This window comes from Acanthisitta chloris, unplaced genomic scaffold, assembly GCF_000695815.1.
Source record: "Acanthisitta chloris isolate BGI_N310 unplaced genomic scaffold, ASM69581v1 scaffold26598, whole genome shotgun sequence".
In the NCBI taxonomy this organism is placed as follows: Eukaryota; Metazoa; Chordata; class Aves; order Passeriformes; family Acanthisittidae; genus Acanthisitta; species Acanthisitta chloris.
Window position 1 is genome coordinate 17,195 of NW_008687977.1, and position 17,720 is coordinate 34,914.

The 17,720-nt window shown below is 43.8% G+C and overlaps 1 protein-coding gene across 1 annotated transcript in view; it reads right to left on the minus strand.

Annotated features, from left to right (window-relative positions):
* STK38L (serine/threonine kinase 38 like) overlaps positions 1-17,414 on the minus strand; it is a 23,321-nt gene extending 5,907 nt beyond the window's left edge. Inside the window, exons 1-9 of the mRNA XM_009080853.1 lie at positions 17,324-17,414; positions 9,780-9,924; positions 7,985-8,036; positions 6,344-6,466; positions 5,739-5,822; positions 3,125-3,248; positions 2,401-2,555; positions 1,345-1,447; positions 685-746 (exon numbers count right to left, since the gene is read on the minus strand). Of these exons, the coding sequence (XP_009079101.1) occupies positions 685-746; positions 1,345-1,447; positions 2,401-2,555; positions 3,125-3,248; positions 5,739-5,822; positions 6,344-6,466; positions 7,985-8,036; positions 9,780-9,913 (837 nt within the window). The 5' untranslated portion in view covers positions 9,914-9,924; positions 17,324-17,414. The remainder of the gene's footprint in view (positions 1-684; positions 747-1,344; positions 1,448-2,400; positions 2,556-3,124; positions 3,249-5,738; positions 5,823-6,343; positions 6,467-7,984; positions 8,037-9,779; positions 9,925-17,323) is intronic.
* Positions 17,415-17,720: the final 306 nt, after the last annotated feature.

Genomic DNA, 17,720 nt, shown 5'->3' on the forward strand with positions numbered 1-17,720 from the left:
CAGCTAAGGTTTCAGGTACCTGCACTACTAAAATACCCAAGAAGTTCTGTTGCTGTGGACTTTGTTTTCCAAGGGATAATCAGTGGTAGGTAGATTCCCATGTGTGACACTCCAGGTATTGCTTTGTCTTTATCACAGAACTCATTTGAGCTCTTACTGGACCCAAGCTCCATCCTTTTAACCTTGCACATGTGCAGCCTTGATGGTTCTGCCAAATGACTAAACCTTGAGCTATCTGGGAATTTCTCTTTACTGATGAAAAGCTCTGCTTGGGCAGAAGGGAGAGGAGGGAAAAAACCAACCACAAAACCCAACAAAAAATTCCACAAGACCAAAAAAATCCACCAAGACCAGTTTTTCCACAAAAATCTTTTACTTTCATTTGTCTGACCAGAAAAAAATACTTCACTTTAAGTTTCATTTAGTGTTGAACCAATGGAAAGCAAAAAACGTGGCTCCTTTTGCAGCAGTGTGGATGCAAGTTGTACTTTCGGCCTTTTATTCTCTCTGTTGGACTGTTCCTCACCTCCTTTTGAGTTATTTGCAATTTTGAGAGCTTGCAGAGAGCAACATCTGTAATGGCTGAGGCCTTTGAGGTGCATTAATGCTGACTTTTTACTTAAAATTTCCAGCCAATAATTTAAAAGCAAAAAAATGCCAAGACACATTATTTAATTAACTCACCAGCTGTCTCCTGTTCTTCTTCCATGTTTCTGCTTTCCTCTTGGAGTTCATATTCTGAAATGCTAATTTACCAAATAGATATTAGATGCATTTGTGAGACTGAAGAAAGAAAATATAATGCTCTGTTTTTTAAAGAATGACTATTTTGTGTGTTTAAAATCCTTTGGTCTAGCAACAAATACTCGATTGTAATTCAAAGTGGGAACATGAGAATAACTACTGTTCAACCAGGTCCCATGAGCAGCAATTCTAGATGTGAATTAGTGTTCAACTCATGCTGAACAACTTGAGCTCCCATGAAAGGCTTCACGAGGTTGTCCCTGGCTGCAGCCTGCTGGCACATGAAATCCATGTCCCTCCTCAAACAGCATTTCTGTAACTTCACTAACATTATGACAAACACATCAGAATAGAGATACATCACATGATGTGTATTCACATCTATGTATGACTCTGCAAACACACATGAGCACTGTAGAAACATTCTTTTCTTTCCTGTTCAATTCCATGTCCCAGGGAACAAGCATTTCCAGTTTTCCAATGAAATGCAATCAGCTTGCCCCATCTTGCCTGTCTCAGCAGGAGCACATTGGAACGTGGCATAGCTGCAGCTCAAAACTACTTCAGTGTTTAACTAGGACAGGTTCAGCTCATACTCACAGAAGTCACTTGGGGGGTTGTGTGTAAGGTTCCTGTAGAACTCTGTTCTGTGAGCTTTCTTTAAACCCGTGCAGAGCCCAAAATCAGAGAGCTTGACATGACCCTAAAAAACCCAAACCAATCAGAGAATAAGAAATCATTACTTAGAAAAGCAGTGCTTGGAAAAAAAAAGAGTTTTAACAACTGCACATCTTCTCAGGCCATAATGGACTTACACAGGACAACCTGAGCAGGACAAGCAGCCAAACAATGACTGATCTTGGTGTACTGGAAGAGCATATTTTGTCTCAAACAGATCAGTGCCTCACAGCAATGGCTATATCTACCATTTCCCAACAGCTAAGGGCAACTGCTTTGCCAGGTTTTCTTGTGCACTGGATACCACTGCAACTGAAAAAGCCTCCAGGACAACATCCCTTTGATTTGTTTTGATAGTAACCTTGGCTTTAATCAGGTCTCAAACATCAATGCTAGATAGAACCTATCAAACCTGACAGACCCGTGGAAGTTATGGTAATGGTCAGCCCCAGTGATCTCAGAGGTCTTTTCCAACTTAAACAATTCCATGATTCTGTGGTGCTTACTGGGCACATTTCATGGCTTGCTATGGCCAATCAGGGACTCCACTGGTGAGGGGGGAATGAAACAAATGGGAACTGTAGGAATTGAACGGATTATTTAGCCTTGTCTGGATGTTCCAGAGTTACTTCAAGATCACAGAATGCTAAGGGGTTGGAACGGACCATAAAGATCATCCAGTCCCAGCCCCTTCTGCCCTGGGCAGGGACACTTCCCACCAGAGCAGGTTGCTCAAGGCTCTATCCAACCTGGCTTTGAACACTCCCAGGGATGGAGCAGCCACAACTTCTCTAAGCAAGCTGTGCCAGGGTCTCACCACTCTCACAGGAAAAAACTTCTTCCTAATACAGTGGCCATTCTCTGCCTTTACTCCTAGTTTAAGTCACTGGTGTGACACTACTGGTTCCCACTGAGCAGTATCCCTATCTGCAGACTGAGATCTGGTAAGTGCAGGCAGTTCATGTGCACAGTACATGCCTTAGCATCCAGCAGAAGGTTATCTGGTTTAATATCCCTGTGAATAAATCCCAGCTGGTGAATGGCATCTATGGCCAACACTGTTTCTGAAATGTAGAACTGTGTCTCCTCCTCTGACAAGGTATCTTTCTTCATCAGTAAGGTCATCATGTCACCTAAGCAAGGAGAACAAAACACAGCTTAGAAATCAGGACATTTTAATCACCAGACTAATGTGGACCACAAGACTGTAAGAACCCCCACCAGAATCCAAATTTAACCTCATTACTGGCCTTATAGCTACTAATTATGAAACTATTACTGCAAGGACCTACAAACCCAACTTACTTCTCTAGTAAACTGGATGTAAAACTGCTGAAAATCCTAAATAGGAATTTTAATTGGATAGCCCAGGAAAATATAGTGAATTTTAACACACATTACATCTCTTGAACAACTGAACTGTTTGAACAATGGATTTTTGTTTGTTTGTTTTTACTGTTAATTGCATCAGCAGTAAAAAGCAAAAATTGGGATTAGAAAAACTGTTTAATTCAATTCTATTTAACACCTTTCCCTAAAAATCAGGAATGGCCACATTAGTGGAACTTCACTTAATAAAAAGTCTTCGCATTTTTCTGATAACAAATTATTCAGCATGTTTGTTTCTAACATTTTATGAAGTTCACAACAACAGTTAAGGAAGAAGTACTTGCATCACCCAGTGCCACAGCACCCAGCTTACCTCCAGGTAAGAACTCCATGATCAGGTAAAGATTCCTTTTATCCTGAAAGCTGTAAAACATTTTCACTACCCAGGCTCCATCTGCTTCCACCAAAATATCTCTCTCTGCTCGGATATGAGCCACCTGAAATTGGTTTAAAATGACTACTATTAAAGGAGAACTTAAATATTTCAATAAGGAACACCATATTATATTCCTAGTCTACAATATATTATCCTGACCTTTAGCAAAAAACTCATTTTCATGTGCTTTTCATACTCATTTTTCATGACTTTTTTACTAAATCCTACAAAGTCCTCACAAATTACCCAACAGAAACCTCCAGGACTCAGCTCAGTGTTGAAAAGAACAATTCACACAACATGGCAGAAGAAACCTAGGAACACAAAGCACAGCTTCTTAAGCTGTTTGGTTTGTTAGAAAACCTGTCAAAGCTGGTTGGAAAGTACAATTCTCTTTTTTTACTATACCCAAAAATGAAATATGATAAATAAACAAACTACAGAGCTTTAGATGGAAGTTCTCTAGTGCAAAGCTCAGACAAAAAAAATTAGTGTGCAACTCCAGGTGCAAATACAGACAAAATGATTGGAAAAAGCCAGAGCTGGTCTTGAATTCAAGAGCCAAGAGCTAAAAGGTTAAGTATATTACGATTTTGTGCTCTGGGATGATCCTGCTTGAGCAGGGAGGTGGGACCAGATGTCCCACTGTGGTCCCTTCCAACCTGACTCATTCTGTGACTCTGTGAACACTGTCAGAAGTTAACAGATTTCTCACACGTTCATACAAAACCCAAAGAGCCAATGGCTACTTCTGTACAGATATCTCACAGGCAGCAATGAGCTCGGTGGGTGGTATTAAATCACTGCAAAAATGGTGAAGGTTTTGGGCTATTTAAGGGAGCTAAGAGAAAATGGAGCTATTCTTTACTGTGAAATTCTTCCCTTGTGAGGGTGGTGAGGCACTGGCATAAGTTAACCAGAGAAGCTGTGGCTGCCACATGCCTGCTGTTCAAGGCCAAGTTGGATGAGGTTTGGAGCAACCTGGTCTGGTGGAAGGTGTCCAAGGGGGCTTGGAACCAGATGATCTTTAAGGTCCCTTCCAGCTCAACCACTCTGATTCTCTAAGTGATGTGCATGAAGCTTGCCCAGAACTGCTATGGCCACCACTGCTGCTGGTATTGGTCCTGGGCAAGTGAGTTTGGGAACATACAAATGACCTTACGCAGGTTATTCCAGTCCCAGTTGAGGCTTTGAAAAATATACATAGAGCTGTTACCCCATGAATTCCCTGGAAACTAAGAATAATGGGAACTAGAGGATGGGTCTATGTTTCGCCACAATGTACCCTCACCACGGAGGAAAATCAAAGTCATATGCATGGCAAAAATACTTCTTGACAGCTCTAAGTCAAGCAGCAAACAGACTTCTGCATCTTTTCCCCAATTTTAATTTACATGTCTGTTCTTTCCACAGGGTTTCACAGGGCAATGTTCTCTCTCTGTAGTAGACAGTCCCACTTGGATTTATCTGGCTTTACCCTCATTAGAAAATATTTCTTTCCATCCTCTACTCCTCCATGTAGCTATAAAATACAATATGAAAACCTTGCTTAGCAAAATCACCAGGATATCTCCTAGTGCTACCAGGCTTGGGGAAAAAAATACAAGAAAATTGAGATTTTTTTTGTGTGTCCCCTGTGTTGCTCTGCATGGAACAAGCCAAGTGATGAAAATTACAGCAGATAAACACTCTCCAGGGAAGATTACAGTCCCAAACTAAATGGAGAGTGTGAGCTCAGACTCCTTGCCACATCAGATGATGAAATGGGGACAGGACCACACATATCCTGGATGCAGTGCGCAACATGCTGCTCCTCTGGTTCCCCATATTCAGGGCGAGGGCTGCAGGAGACAAAGTCTGTGACAGGAAGAAGAACAATGAAGTACCACTGCAGGGAAATACACAAGGCATTGGGTAAGGTCTGGACTAATTAAAAAAACTCGTCTTTTATCTGCCCTTTCACTTGAGATATCCACTCTGGATTGCTTTGTGGTACTACAGTACTTGCTGTGTCCTCACAGGGATTTGCAGGGAATTGTTAGCTAAAAAGTAAAAGCAAAAATCTAACAAAAATCAAAGAAAAAAAACTCCCTCAAAAAAACGACAAGACAACTAAACTAAAAAGCAAAACAAAGGAAAACAAAGCCAACGAACAATGCAATATCTGCTGGTTATCTTTGAAAGCAAACATCAAATACCTCAGTTTTCACTTTGTCACATGATTATTTTTCAAGGAGCATTTTCCTTGCAGTGAAGTTTTACAGATTAAGTACTGTAAGGTCCATGTTGACAAGGGGAGAAAACTAAAATCTCTGTCACTTTTCCAAACTGGCTGTAAATAAAATATTTTTAAATGCTGTTACATGACCTTATTTCCTAACTTCTGCTTCTTGTTTTGTGCTGTGGTGGCAACTCCATAGACACTCTGAGCTTGCCAGACCATTATGGGGGTTTCAAAGATGGAAAATATGACCAAGTATCTTACACACAGAACTTAGGTAACTTTCTAGATAGAATGAGTTTGAAATCTAGGGGATTTATAAGCACAAACCTGTTCTTTCTCCAGCATATCTGCTTTCCTTAGGATCTTCATTGCATAAATGTGACCTGTATCCTTCTTCTGAACGAGGCGTACCTGCGACAGAGACATAACCCCATCAGTCTCCTCTGCAGCACAAACTACATCTCAGCATGGAACCCACTGCAAGTTCTGTGGTTAAATATTTAAAAACATGTTGAAAAAAAATAATTATTCTACACCGTGTCCAACAGTTCTTGGTTTGGGAAAAGTAAGCAGGCACAGGGAATTCCAGGTAGCTTGGGACTGTGCAGGCTAAAATTCAGGAGGGTAACAGCTGATGTGACACAGGGCAGGAAGGACATTTATGAAGAGGAGTTGTGCAGCTGCAAAGCCTTCATTTCAGGGGGCCACATGGGCAACATCCATTTGGGAAGCCATGTGTGACCAAGGGCCTTTCCAGGTGCCTTGAGAAACTGATGCACACAATTAGTTACTAGACTCATCACACTTGGAGAACTCTGCAAACTGCTGTTCTTCCGCAATAAAACTCCCCAACTGGAACTTTTTATTCTGTAATTAAAATGTTTCATTTTAATGGTCAATCCCATTTTAATTCAAGCAAGAATGACACAAACCTCCCCAAATGCTCCTCTTCCTATCACTTTCAAAGACTCAAAGTCATCCAGGCCAAGCCGAGTCCTCTTGAGCCGCAGAAACTCTGTTTCCTTGCGAGCATGTTGGGACCTGCGAAGCTTTTTCTGAGGAGAAAAGACACACAAATTTGTGAGCCGCTGGACAGGAGACAGTCAAGATATGCATCCTAGAAAGTACTTCTCTGGAATCCCAGTGGGAAAGAAGAAGTCTTGCTGATTTTCTCAATGTATGATTCACAATTATTGGTCTTTTATATAGAGGCCTAAAGCACAGTTTCAATTTTTTGGGGGGTGAGAGGGGGTGATTTCTAATTTTTATTACTTAGATATTAAAAAAGTAACAAAAGATAATGAAGAAAGAAAATTTTTTAAAAGTCACATTGGTTCAAACAAACTGTGTCAGACCAAAGCCCAAAGTCACTAGGTGAGGCAAGGGCTCTTTCTTTTGGGCAGTGTGAAGGAGCAATAAAAGCTGAAACTTGCACCCCATCAAGAAGAGTGATGGCACACAACAAGGAGCCTACCAGGCAGCAGAGGTCCAGCTTACAGCAAAATCCATTTGGTTTATGGCAGGCAAACACTCATACTTGACAGAAAAACCTGTCCCAATTCTGTCATATATTTAGTTTTATAAAAATGTCAACGGGATTCGCCCTGACTCAAGGCAAACGCCGAGCTGTGCTCCCAAAGATGCCCAGAAGACCTCAGAGACTGCTGAGGAGGTCGATGGATCAGGCCCTGCCACGTTCTGCGCTGGGATGACAACAGCCCTTGAAGCCACGAGATGGCATTACACACCCACGACAGCTTCCACACTGCCCAGGCTCGGGCTGGAAGGGACTGAGGCCGTTGCTCCTTATTTCCCTGCCTGTGCTGGAGGCAGCCGTGGTGCGATGGACCTCAGAAACACAACTTACTGACCAAAGCTCTGAGATAGCAACCAGAGATCCCTCCTCATCTGTATCCCAACAAAGTCAAGGCGTGCCCGGTTTATTCTTTAAATCAAGAAAAAATGATTCAGCATTTTGCTTTCTATCCACTTCTAGGCACATCCCACCTTTGTTTTCTTGCCAAATATGATAGCAAATAATTTTAGTCTTGGAAAAGCATGTCACAGACTTGCTGGTGGCCATGTCTCGTAACCACTTGTGGGTGGCATGAAAAGCTATTGCAAATATCTTTCAAGGATATTCACACCTTTCCTAACAAGTTTTTACAGGGCAACATTCATTTAGTGACAGGACAAGGAGCAATGGGTATAAATTGAAAGAGGGGGAAATTAGATTAAATATTAGGAAGAAATTCTTTCTGAGGGTGGTGAGACACTGGCACAGGTTGCCCAGGGAGGCTGTGACTGCCCCAACCCTGGCAGTGTTTCATTCCAGGCTGGATAAAGCCTTGAGCAACCTGCTCTGGTGGGAGGTGTCCCTGCCCAGGGCAGGGGGTTGGGGCTGAATGATCTTTAAGGTCCATTCCAATCCCTTAACATACTATGATTCTGTGATTTACAGAAATAAAACTTGCTGTCATGCTCACTGATGTTTCTGTAAGCTTCTCAACTGCCAATCTGAAGCAGTGTGACAAAAGCAAAGCAGATTGTAAGGTTACTCAAACACTATTTACCTCCTCATCTGCAAGGCCTTCCTCTTCCATAGCCACCTCCAGCTTTTTCTGCCTGTCAAGGGGAGAAACAGGGGATTGCTTTCTTTATTACTTATTAAAAAAAACATAACACCGCAGCCAAACAACACCTTGGCTTCACATATTCCAAATACTAAACAAGTTGCCTCAAATGGAAATCTGAAGGCTTGCAACCCTCTCCACCCAGTTACTCATTTGTGACCAAAGCTGTTGAAAATGTGTAAGAAAATTTAAGCACATATTTATGGATTTACAGAATTAGGCATTAAGCATAGAATAACTCTAATTACTTCCATTTATTCATACATTTTGTTGAGGTAATGCTGTTTTTATCAATTAGGATTACAAACCAGAATAACCATGGGGTTTTTCACCATTTCTATCTCAGCTCTACCACCGACGAACACCTCAGCCAGCTCCAGCTTTCACCCCAGTCCCAGTCTGGCTGCCCTCCCCCTGGTCACTCATCTGCTCCTGCTCCCCTTACTTTGATGCCAACTAACTCTACCCTCCTGGATGCACCATCCTCTCCTCCCAGTGTCCTGCCCAGGTCCCAAGGCTCCTCCAGCTGGTGCCACACCAGGTTGGGAGGCTCTGAGTGAAGCCTGGGAGTATCCCAGAGCTGCCAGGGGGTCAGCATATGGCAGTGTGGCCACTGGAGCCCTCTTTTATCACTCTCAGAATGCTTCTTTACAGCTGTCAGGGTGCATCTTTCCAAAAGCTAGCAGCAGCCAAGGATTTGAAGGCTGAGAGCCAGGCTGCTGGTGTCTTTCTGCACTTGGGGAAGTAGAGCAGGATCCCCTAAATTCAAGGCCCTCAGTAGACAGTGTATTCTCCTAACTAGAAGCAATTCCATTATATGGAATAATGACTAAATATGCTGAGGAGAGAAACCCTGTTGCTTGACTGAAAACCCCTCAATTAAAACCATATTGCCAGGGGAATGGTAATTTCACACACTAATGACAACCTGAAACACAACACTCATTATAATCAAACACTTGGTGCTCTGACACTTAATTCAAGTGGCACTTCACCACATCAGAGACAGGACTGAGAGAAGCTGAAGTGGTGATGACCAAACATATTCCCACACAGGCAGTTCTAGTCAACACCACCCAAGAAGAATTTAGAGGTGGGTATCACATTATCCCCAAAATTCTTTTTCTGCCCACCCAAGAGCTTCTCAAACCCTCCATCACCAACCCTGTGCTCTTGATTTCCACTCCAGCTCTCTGGCTCCTTTCCTCACCCCATCACCCTGTCAAATACCCATTAGTGCTGTTCCCTATCTCCTACCCACTCTCTTCTGCAGGATTTGGGAGTCTTGGCGTGAGCTCCGTGCTGCAGAGCAGGAACAGACACCACAAGCCACTGCCTTACAGAAACCCAAGCGACCACCCCTGGCAGCTCTGCAGAGTAGATTCCCTGGGGCACACATGGAGGGATCTGAGGTCACCAACCCCATACAAGAGAAACCTCACACATGCTGCAGAACAAGACCCTGCACAGAGCAGTTTCTGCAAAGCAGCTGGTGAGGAGGTAAATTGTATGAGAACATCAAAAGTGGAGGACCTTGATCACTCATTGACTGGTGCAGCAGCAGGTGACACCCACAGGTCTCCTGAAAGCATGTGCCCTCAAGGGACTCACTCCTTGCTACAGAAAAACATTCCAGAGTTGTTCCACCCATCGGGATCCAAGTGTCCTTGAACAGACACCACCAAAAGCCAGCCAAGAAAAGTTGCAGAGGGGTGATAGGGAGCAGAGCAGGTACCTGGTCTCCCTCTCCTCGTGCTGTATAATTAAGTTGCTGTAGAAGTTCTCCAGTGTAAGTTTGGCCACCGTCACTCTCTCCCGGGTGTGGTTACTCATGGGAAAGGATGTTGTAGTCCCTGCAGTCATCGCCATGGTAACATGTACTGGAACACAGCATGGCAAGTCATTACTCACTTAGAAAAGCCAAAAGTAAAAAACATTCCCCCTTCCCACTCTCCATCTCCAAATTCCTGGATGCTGCAGACTTCACAGGAAAGGCACTGCTCTTTAGATGCAACAAACTCCATTAAAAACTTGATTATGAAGCTATCCCAGGATAGCCAAGGATGTGCTACCCACTTCCTAAAAACACAACATCAAGTTGGCAAAACAAAGGGTGAATCATAGCACAGAACGCTGCAGGCTCCAGGCAGCTCTGGGCAGCTCACCCAGCTGTGCTTGTCCGCGAATAAGGAAAATCTACCTCTGGCACACTTGAGCCCATCCTGGGGGAGGGAAAAGGCAGCACAGCATAGAAAGTAAAAGGGGAAGGCAAAAGGATGACCAGGCAGCTCCCACAGCTGCACGTCACAACCCTGGGACAATTTCACACCCTAGAATAATGACTAGAAACACCCTAGAAATTCTAGGTGCTACGAAAAGACTAGGAAAAAATGAAAAAGTAAATGGATAAAACCCCTAATACAAATCCAGATAAGTTGTTTCAAGGATAAATATAACCATCAAATATCTTCGAATTTTAAAGCTGCTCAACAAAGTTTCTAGAAATAATCACATCAAAATAATGGATTTGCTGCATTTTAAATGGAAAACTACTGTTGCTTTTTTTTTGTTAGTTGGACATTCTAAAGCAACAACCAATGCCCAACAACAGAAAACCTTTCCCCAACACAAGGGCATTGAGCAACCATTAGTCTTTCAGTGTGTTTTACTTCCAAGCACCTCTGTGCCACCAGCTGTTCACTGCAGAGCTCCCTGTGTTCGGGTGCTCAAATTCTAGAGGGAATTTTCTTAGGCAGCTGTAAATACTTGACCCATGTAGATAAAGTACTTAGAGGTTAGGGCAAAGTGGTCACTGGGCATTGAAAAACTGTGAAGAAAGAGGAAAGAAGACGGGCTGTTCTCCTCAGTAGCTGTTATGCTGACCCCAAAGAACCTGAATGCACTGGAATCAGACTTTTAATGCTGCAGAAAGACATCTCAGGGCAGCCCTGAGTGCTCTGCAGCTGGTGCAGGGAAGTCAGGAAGATAAAGCACAGTTTGTCCTAGGATTCATGCCCTACCTGGGAGTGGGTTGAGGCACTTCAGGAGAACCTCATGGAGGAGAGCCATGAATAGCAGCAGCTCAGCCCCACATGTGTTAGTTCAAGTTGGTTTGGGGTTGGTTTTGGAAAATTACACAGAAGTACATATAGAATCACAGAATGGTTTGGGCTGGAAGGGACCTTAGAGATCATCTAGTTCCAATCCCCTGTCCTGGGCAGGGACACCTCCCACTGGATCAGGTTGCTCAGAACTCCATCCAGCCTGACCTTGAACACTTCCAGGAATGGATCATCCACAGCTTCTCTGGGCAACCTGTTCCAGTGCCTCACCACCCTTACAGGAAAGAATTTCTTCCAAATAGTTAGATCTCTGTCAGTGTGAAGCCATTCCCCCTTGTCCTGGCACTCTAGGTAGTCTCTCTCCATCTTCCTTGCAGGTCCCTTCAGGCACTGTCCTTTTTGCTATTTACATAATCCTACTGTTTCACCAGGGGATTGTGAGGAAGACAAATACCGAATTAGGCTTATGATAGTCAAGCAGATCCTAATACCTTTTAAGGAGAACTGCTTAGAAGTTTCATCCAGAAGAAAACTTACACGTTTACATCACGGCAGGAGGATTGCTGAACTCTGCTCTGGGGTTTTGTGTTTCACAGAGTATTTAGAGTTGGAAAGGACCCACAAAGATCATCAAGTCCAACTCCAGGCCCTGCACAGGACACCCCAACAATTCCACCATGTGCCTGAGAGCATTGTCCAAATGCTCCTTGGGCTCTGTCAGGCTGTGACCACTGTCCTGGAGAACTGTTCCAGTGCCCAAAAGGATTTTGATTCTGCCTGCTCCTCTCTGCACGGAGGGCATTTTATCCTGTGGATTTTTCACTGGATTTGATGTGACAATAGGATATTTGTTGCCACAAACACAGCTGCTGTGTCACAAATAAAGGAGTTTTATAGCATTATGTAGCTATTATTTTAGCTCTGCATTTTGTAGCACCGAGTTCTAAGAATAAAAATGTCTATATCCATCTACAAAGAGGTTTTAATAGCACAACAGCTGTTTCAAAATGATGTCAATATTTCTATTTTTTAATCAATCTTTCATCCCCTTCAGTTTCCTGCTAAAGAAAGACGAGAGTTGTCAATTCTTAATAGTCTTGACTAAAAATTTGAGGGTTCTATTCTTCCCACACAGACATACCTCACACTGGATATGCCCCCAGAACCCAAGGAAATATAGCACTGGTCTCCCTGTTGTACAGTTTTACACTTTTTCCCTTGATAGGTGGGAAAAGATAAATATAAAACCAGTATATTAGAGCAAGGCTGACAATGTGTTGACATCTCCAAATCAAACAGAGCAACTGCTGACCAGACACTGGTGTCTGGGATCAGGGTGTTTCAAGACATGACCTAACAGAGTAAAAAACAGCCTTCTGATAATTTTGTACCATCAGGATAGAGAGGCATTAATCCAGGCTTGAAATGGATTAAGCTTTACTTAAGGTATAAGGAGCACACTCCAGCACTGGGCATTTATCCTTTGCACATCCTGTATTCCTGGTAGGATAAGACACCACTGCAGTTTGATTTCCTGTAGTTTGCTTTCCCCATGCTCCTACACTCAATACAGACACTACTAGAGAGCAAATCTAAGTCACTTGGCTTATGAAGCCTGTAAGGAGGAGATAACAGTTCTGGCAGTAGCACAGCACTCCATAAACAGTGGGTCTGACCCTCACTGCGCTTCTACAGGAGAAGAACACAGGCCAGAACACAACCCATGGAACAGTGAGCTCAGAAACAGCTGTTTGCCAGAGAAGACACTTGTACTGACTTCACCATACCACGATGTCATCTCAGCACAGTGGGAAGGACACAGCACCCCAAGTGTTTGCTTCCAGCACCCACCCCGGGCACACCCCTCCGGCCCTGCTGCCAGCCCACACTGTGCCACAGCACATGTCATAAAGTACAGTTTACTTCCTATCTGCTCAGTTGGTGTCCCCAGTTAGCCCTGGTACCAAAACACCATAATAAAAAAAATAAAAAAAAAAAAATCTATAAAACTGAAGAAATGCCCTAAACTCTCCAGATTCCCCAGATGAAGTAGAAAAGAGCACAGACCTGGCAAGAGGCACAAGGTATCCTGCAAAATCCTGTGTGAACTCACAGCCCAGGAATCCTCTTCAGCCTTTTTCCTCCTGCCTCTGTTTCCACTAACAAACCCTCAGAGCATAAATCCACATACCAAATATTTGGTTAAGAATAACCAAGTCCAGTCCTTAAGCTTGACCTTTATAAACAAATTATGCCAGAGGGGATGAGGGTGGGAAGGAAGAAGCTTCCAAATAGGACCTTTTATTGACAGGACACTGCTCGTACTGACCTCACCACAATAACGGGAATGTTCTGGAAAGGAGCCACCCAGAGTTCCTGGAACTGCCCTCAAAAGCCTTCACCCAAACCCATGCCATTTGCATAGGGGAACCATCACACTCCTGCTGCATCACCACCCTTGCCTTTGACTCCCTGGATCACAAAGAAGGTCACACTCAACCAGTCAGCCCCATCTGGCCTAAATTCCTCAGGCTGACAGGGATCAAAGACCTCTCTTTGCAAAGGGGTTGGTCCATCCCTGGCTGTGAGTGAGAGAGACATCAAACCAACCTAAAATGGACAGGAGACACAGAGCAGCACAGCACAGCCCACAGGACAATGCCTCAGAGCTGCCAGGAGCAGAGATGCCATATGTGCTGCCTGGCCCAGATCCCAAGCTGGGGCCTCCTGGATGGATGGCTGAACTCCCAACTAGAGCCTTTGTCCTGAAGCCTGTTTGGCTCCATGGCAAGGACCTACAGCACAGAGATGAGGAGCCACAGTTGTGCAGCAGCCAGGGAAAATCTTGCCCTCAGAGGCAGGTGGGACAGCAGCACAGAGAGGAGGAGATGAAGGATGTTCCTGATGGAGGAGGGAGAGCAGGGAACAGCAGCAGAAAGGGAAAAGCAGGCCAAATGCTAACAAACCAAAAGGCAGGTTGGCTAAAGCCTTGAGCCATCTGGTCTAGTGGGAGGTGTCCCTGCCCATGGCAGGGGGTTGGGACTAGATGATCTGTAAGGTCCATTCCAACCCAAACCATTTTATGACTCTATGAGACTAGAGTTTTCAAGAGATGCCTCTAAGCAAGTCTCTCCTGATCCACCATAGAACATTTCAGTTGGAAAGATCCTCTCCTTCATGGTAGGAAAATATTGCCTAATCAAAGCATACACTTGACCTTTTTATTTCCAGATCTTTCCTGACTGGGAAGCAGAGAAAGGCCAAGCAGCATTTAGTACAACTCAATCTGCACTCCCATTTGTCACAACAGCTCTAAGTCAAGCTCTTGATCTGTTTTCCTGGAGGAGATTCCATGTTTAAAACCCCACATGCAGCTCCTGCTGCACCTCTGGCACCTCAAAACCCACATCCTGTCTGGGGCACTTCTTGGCAGCTCCCACAGCCTGTCATTCACGTTTTCATTAGACTATAGGATTAAGACTCTGGTTAATGATAGCAAAATCACTGAGGCATCCCATCCCACCTGCTGCAACAACTCAGGAGAGGAGAGATGGAAGAAATCAAAGCACACAGAGAACTGATCTCCCCTGAAACACAGAGCTTTGTGGGATCACTTCCTAATCAGGAAGGATAAGAACACAGAATTCAGGCCTCCTGCATGTGGTCTCCAGCCTTCACAGCTCTATTTCAGGACACTCAGGATGCCTGAAGGTGAGGGCGAGCACAGAGTTTGGCAACAAGGAAGGACGGAGGTGTGACACCCTATTTATACATATCCAGGTAGCTCTAGACTAAAGACAAAAGGATAACAAGGGATGAAATGAATCCTGGCACACAAATGCTACAAAATAAAAAAAAATTCATTTTAATACACCATATCATACTTTCCAGCCTGTAAAAGGGAACAACAGAGCAGGGATATGGAGTAGAGAGCATAATCTTAACACTTGACATCACCAAACATTTGAACTGTATGTTGAAGCTTCAAATACTTTGATAGGCAAAAGAAAAGCACTAAGCAACAAAACACTCCAAAAACAACACATCAGCTCCCCCCAAAGCAGGTAAGTTCATAGTTTCAGATCCTTCTAACATACTCTTCCAACTTCACCATGTAGTTTTTAACTAATTTTTCACTAAAGTGAGAAAATAAATGCGTAAGAGTATGCTACAAGCAGTGAAAACTGAAAACAATCTTTCCAGCTATCTTATTTGCTTTCTCTCATATGATTTATGCACCAAGCACACAGCCCAGCAGTTAGGAAGGCAGTTTGCTGTTGCAGTAAACAGGGTAAAACTGCAAAGTTCTTGAAGTTTCCATTCACATTCCAAGGGAATTTGGCTCTTGAATGAAAGCCTTTGGATAAGGCAGATACTGAAATATATTTCTCCCTTTCAAAATTTCCTTTTTTTCAGCGTGACATTGAACTCGCCCCTGAACTAAAGTACACAAATGGCATTTTTTCAAGAATCAGAAGGCAAAACAGACAGGAAAGAAAGGCTTAGGGTGCCAGACCTGTTCCAAAGTAAACACAGAGCTCAGCAAAGCAGGTACCTTCAGGAACACCAGCTGTGTGCAGGGCTGGGGCTCTTCTGGGTGAGAAGAGTCTGCAAGAGAAGACTTAGTAATGCTTCTTGGCTCCTTCCAGACACCACAGCACAGCAACTCACCAACCAGGCCACTAAACCCCACTGCTGACAATGATTATATTTAAAAAATGAAGTGCTGTCTAGGAAAGCAGCATGGATACAGCAAGGCTTCAAGTATGAGTGCCAGCCCTGCTGTCTCCAAATGGTCTGAAGCCTCCTAAAGAGAGACAGGATATATATATAACAGAAAAAAACCCAACCCAGTATACACAAATAACAGCATGATTCACACCAAAAGGCAGTAAGCAGGGACAGATAAATGAAATAAACAGCCAAAGGCTCAGCAGGATGAAGTGGTGTGACATAACCTGAGCAAGTTCTGAAAGGCACAGCCATAAGTCCTAGGAGCCAACACACACACATAGCAAAGATGAAAAGGTTGTACAGCAGCTGATATTTCCAGGGATGAAACAGAAGGAGAAAGTGGTTATACTGTGGGATCAGCCCAGGGGGAAAATGACTTTCTGCACTACAGTTTCTGCTAGCACAAAGCTGGCCACTGTGCTGCACATATTTCACCATTCAACTGTTTACACTGAACCTCCTGGGTTGGAAGGCACCTTAAAGATCATTTAGTTCCAACCCCCCTGCATGGGCAGGGACACTTCCCACAAATCAGGTTGCTCAAAGCCACATCCAACCTGGCCCCAGGGATGGGGCAGCCACAGCTTCTCTGGGCAACTTGTGCCAGTGCCTCAGCAGCCTCACAGGGAAGAATTTCCTCCTAATCTAAATCCAATCTCAACCTACTCTCTGTCAGTGTGAAGCCATTCCCTCTTGTCCTGTCACTCCAGGCCCCTGTAAATAGTCTCTCCCCACCTTTCTTGTAGACTCCCTTCAAGTACTGGAAGGCTGCAATTAGGTCACTCTGAAGCCTTCTCTTCTCTAGGCTGAACAATCCCAATTCTTTCAGCCTTCCCTCATAGGAGAGGTGCTCCATCCCTCTAACCATCTTGGTGTCCCTCTGGACTCACTTCAACAGGTCCATGTCCTTCCTGTACTGGGACCCCAGAGCTGGATGCAGCACTCCAGGTGGGAGCAGAGGGGGCAGGATCCCCTCCCCAGCCCTGCCACCCACACTGCTTTGGATGCAGCCCAGGACACAGTTGGCTTTCTGCCTTCTTTTCTTATAACCCACTTTAAATGCACTTCCAAAGTTTTTGATTAACCCACAGAAAATACACAGGACCCTGAAGTCTCCAAGCAGCAAGCCAACAAGAAAACCCTGTCGCTCCCATCCAGCATTTCCCAACTCTTGGAGCCTGATTTTAATACTTGTGTTATTACTTAATACAGCTTTCTGTGTTCAGAACAGAACCTTGCCCAACGTTCACTCATATCAATAAAAAATCCCTTCAGCTTGAAAGTTTTCGACCTAATATTCGTATTCTAGCCTTGGGATGATGCTAACTGCTGTTACTGAACTCATAGTTATCAGATCAGCATCTTTGCCAAGCACTGCTCTGGGTATGTTTTAGAAAGAAAAAATAAATATTACAATCCTTAATAATTCACTTTTTTCAGTAGGATCACCATTCACAAGCCCCTACTTTATTTAATCTGCTACCTTAGGGAAGCAACATTTCCTGCCAAGTAAAACATACCAGATAGCTCACATGCAGATTCTTCAACATTATTACCATGATCAGGCCCTTCTGACACCCTCCAGTTTTTTCCGGCATTCCCCTCTGAGAAGGGAAAATGAAATAAGACTGAAACAAGGCATCACTGACACTTCAGCGTTTCATTTACCTCATTTATATACTTCATCTCCTTTAGCTTGTTACTCATTCCCCAACGTGCATTATGTTTGAGTCTTACTACTTTAAAATCACAGAATGAATTATGGCTCTTCTATTTCGAGCAGCACTAAGAAACTAAGTAAAATTAGCCCAGTCAGAACAGGCTTTGCTATTTAAAAGCAAAAGATGCTCAAATGTTTTAGCCATTTAAAGTCATTCCTG